This window comes from Propithecus coquereli, unplaced genomic scaffold (assembly GCF_000956105.1).
Source record: "Propithecus coquereli isolate 6110/MARCELLA unplaced genomic scaffold, Pcoq_1.0 Scaffold206, whole genome shotgun sequence".
Taxonomy (NCBI): Eukaryota; Metazoa; Chordata; class Mammalia; order Primates; family Indriidae; genus Propithecus; species Propithecus coquereli.
The window spans coordinates 1,917,637-1,919,302 of NW_012145634.1; the positions used below are offsets into that span (position 1 = coordinate 1,917,637).

A 1,666-nucleotide genomic window follows, 5' to 3' on the forward strand; every position below is an offset into this window, starting at 1 on the left:
CAGTATTCACTATTACACTCATTTAATAACCTATAGTGGATATTCTGTACCAATAAAGGAACTATCATTTTACTTTGCACTATGAGTCCTTGCTGCACAGAAGAGCTCTTCCTGAGAAATTAAAAAATTCAATCCTGGTTATCCCTAAAGGACACCTTGAGCTTGGTTTAGGTACTCAAGATGATTTCCTGCTAGCAGGAATCTATTCTCCACTAGCTTTTAGACTTACTGCACAATAATTTAAGCACCAGACAAATTGGCTAGTTCAGTAAACCTCAATGTCACTTGCCCATATATTCTCAGTTAATTATTCATCGTTTCCTAAATTAACATTAAAAAACTCAACTTGCTAATACGAGCACAACTTTTTTTTTTTAAACTACGTAAGTCATTGATGCTGGGTTTAGCTGACAAAGCACTTCCTTAGGATTAACTGAAGGATGCTTCTCCCACAGGCAATTTGCAGATGGGTTACCTCATAAGCGTTTTAACTATCAAAGTTAATTTAGTTGTAAACATTACTGAATAATTGGGCTTATCAATTATGCAAAGAAAACCAAGGAGCAACAGTAGCACAAGGCAAAGCCTTAAAGGAAAAACCTTTTCTTTGTATTTTCATTGCATTTTTAGAGGCCAAAAGGAGAGCTACAATGCTACTGGCTATTTAATCAACATAGCTATAAAGAATTGACAACTAATTTATAAGTTTCAAGGCCTCTGTTAAACTTCTTAGCAATACGCTTAAGCTACTGCTTTCTTCCCTCTTTCTCCTCAATCATACATAGTCACCACTGCTCATATCTACAGACTGATGTGTGACTTAATTGTTAAGGTACTTGTAGTAGGAGCACCCTTCATCCTTAATCATCTTTTTCAACTCAAGAAGAATAGTCTGCAAGTGTCCGAATAGTTTAGACAACAGTGACAGATAGCTTCAGTTACTCTTACACACACAGCTTCTATACTTGCCTTTGAAGAGACTGTCATCCAACATTCCTTTAAAAAGCCCCATAGAAAACTGCTTTTTCCTTGAGACAAACTTCCTTGGCAAAAAGTTGAATTCAATAAATGGCTACCAAAATGAGAGTCCCACCCCAAATCACAGGTGGAGTTATTATTACACCCGTTTCATAAAACTTTCAAGTCCCTATACTACACAAGTCGGCTCATAATTGAACACAGGAGTCTTCTAAAATTTGACAACTTTAGTGTAGAAACTGGTTTCTAGAGTTCCATCTCTTCTTCTGTGTTAGCAGCTGTCCCCAAACTATTGTAAAGAGGCATCCCTGTTTGCCGAGGTTCTAAGAACAGTTCAGTTTTCTGAGGGAAGGCAGTGCCAACAGCTGCATGCTTAGTTTGGCTCTCTCCTGTGTAGTTCTTAGCATTAGATGATGGCTTTGGCTTATCAGAAAGGAGTTCAGGGAGAGGTTTCCAGAGCACAAGCTCCATGGAAGGACGGCTCCTAAGACAAAAAAATACCGACTTTTATCAAAACTTTTAGGACATGGAAATAAAAGCTATATGTTGAAAAGCTAACGTTTGCTACCTAATACCTTACAGTCAACAACTGATGGCATCAAAACAGTTTGGATTTAGGACAATCCAAACTGATCTTTATAAAGGCCAAATACATAAAATGACAAAGTTCTGCATGCATTTTTTTTTT

At 37.2% G+C, this 1,666-nt stretch overlaps 1 protein-coding gene across 1 annotated transcript in view; it reads right to left on the bottom strand.

Moving 5' to 3' along the window:
* Positions 1 to 875: 875 nt before the first annotated feature.
* The window catches only part of CCDC117 (coiled-coil domain containing 117), a 9,466-nt gene continuing 8,675 nt past the window's right edge, over positions 876 to 1,666 (bottom strand). Inside the window, exon 5 of the mRNA XM_012644157.1 lies at positions 876 to 1,462. Within this exon, the coding sequence (XP_012499611.1) occupies positions 1,225 to 1,462 (238 nt within the window). The 3' untranslated portion in view covers positions 876 to 1,224. The remainder of the gene's footprint in view (positions 1,463 to 1,666) is intronic.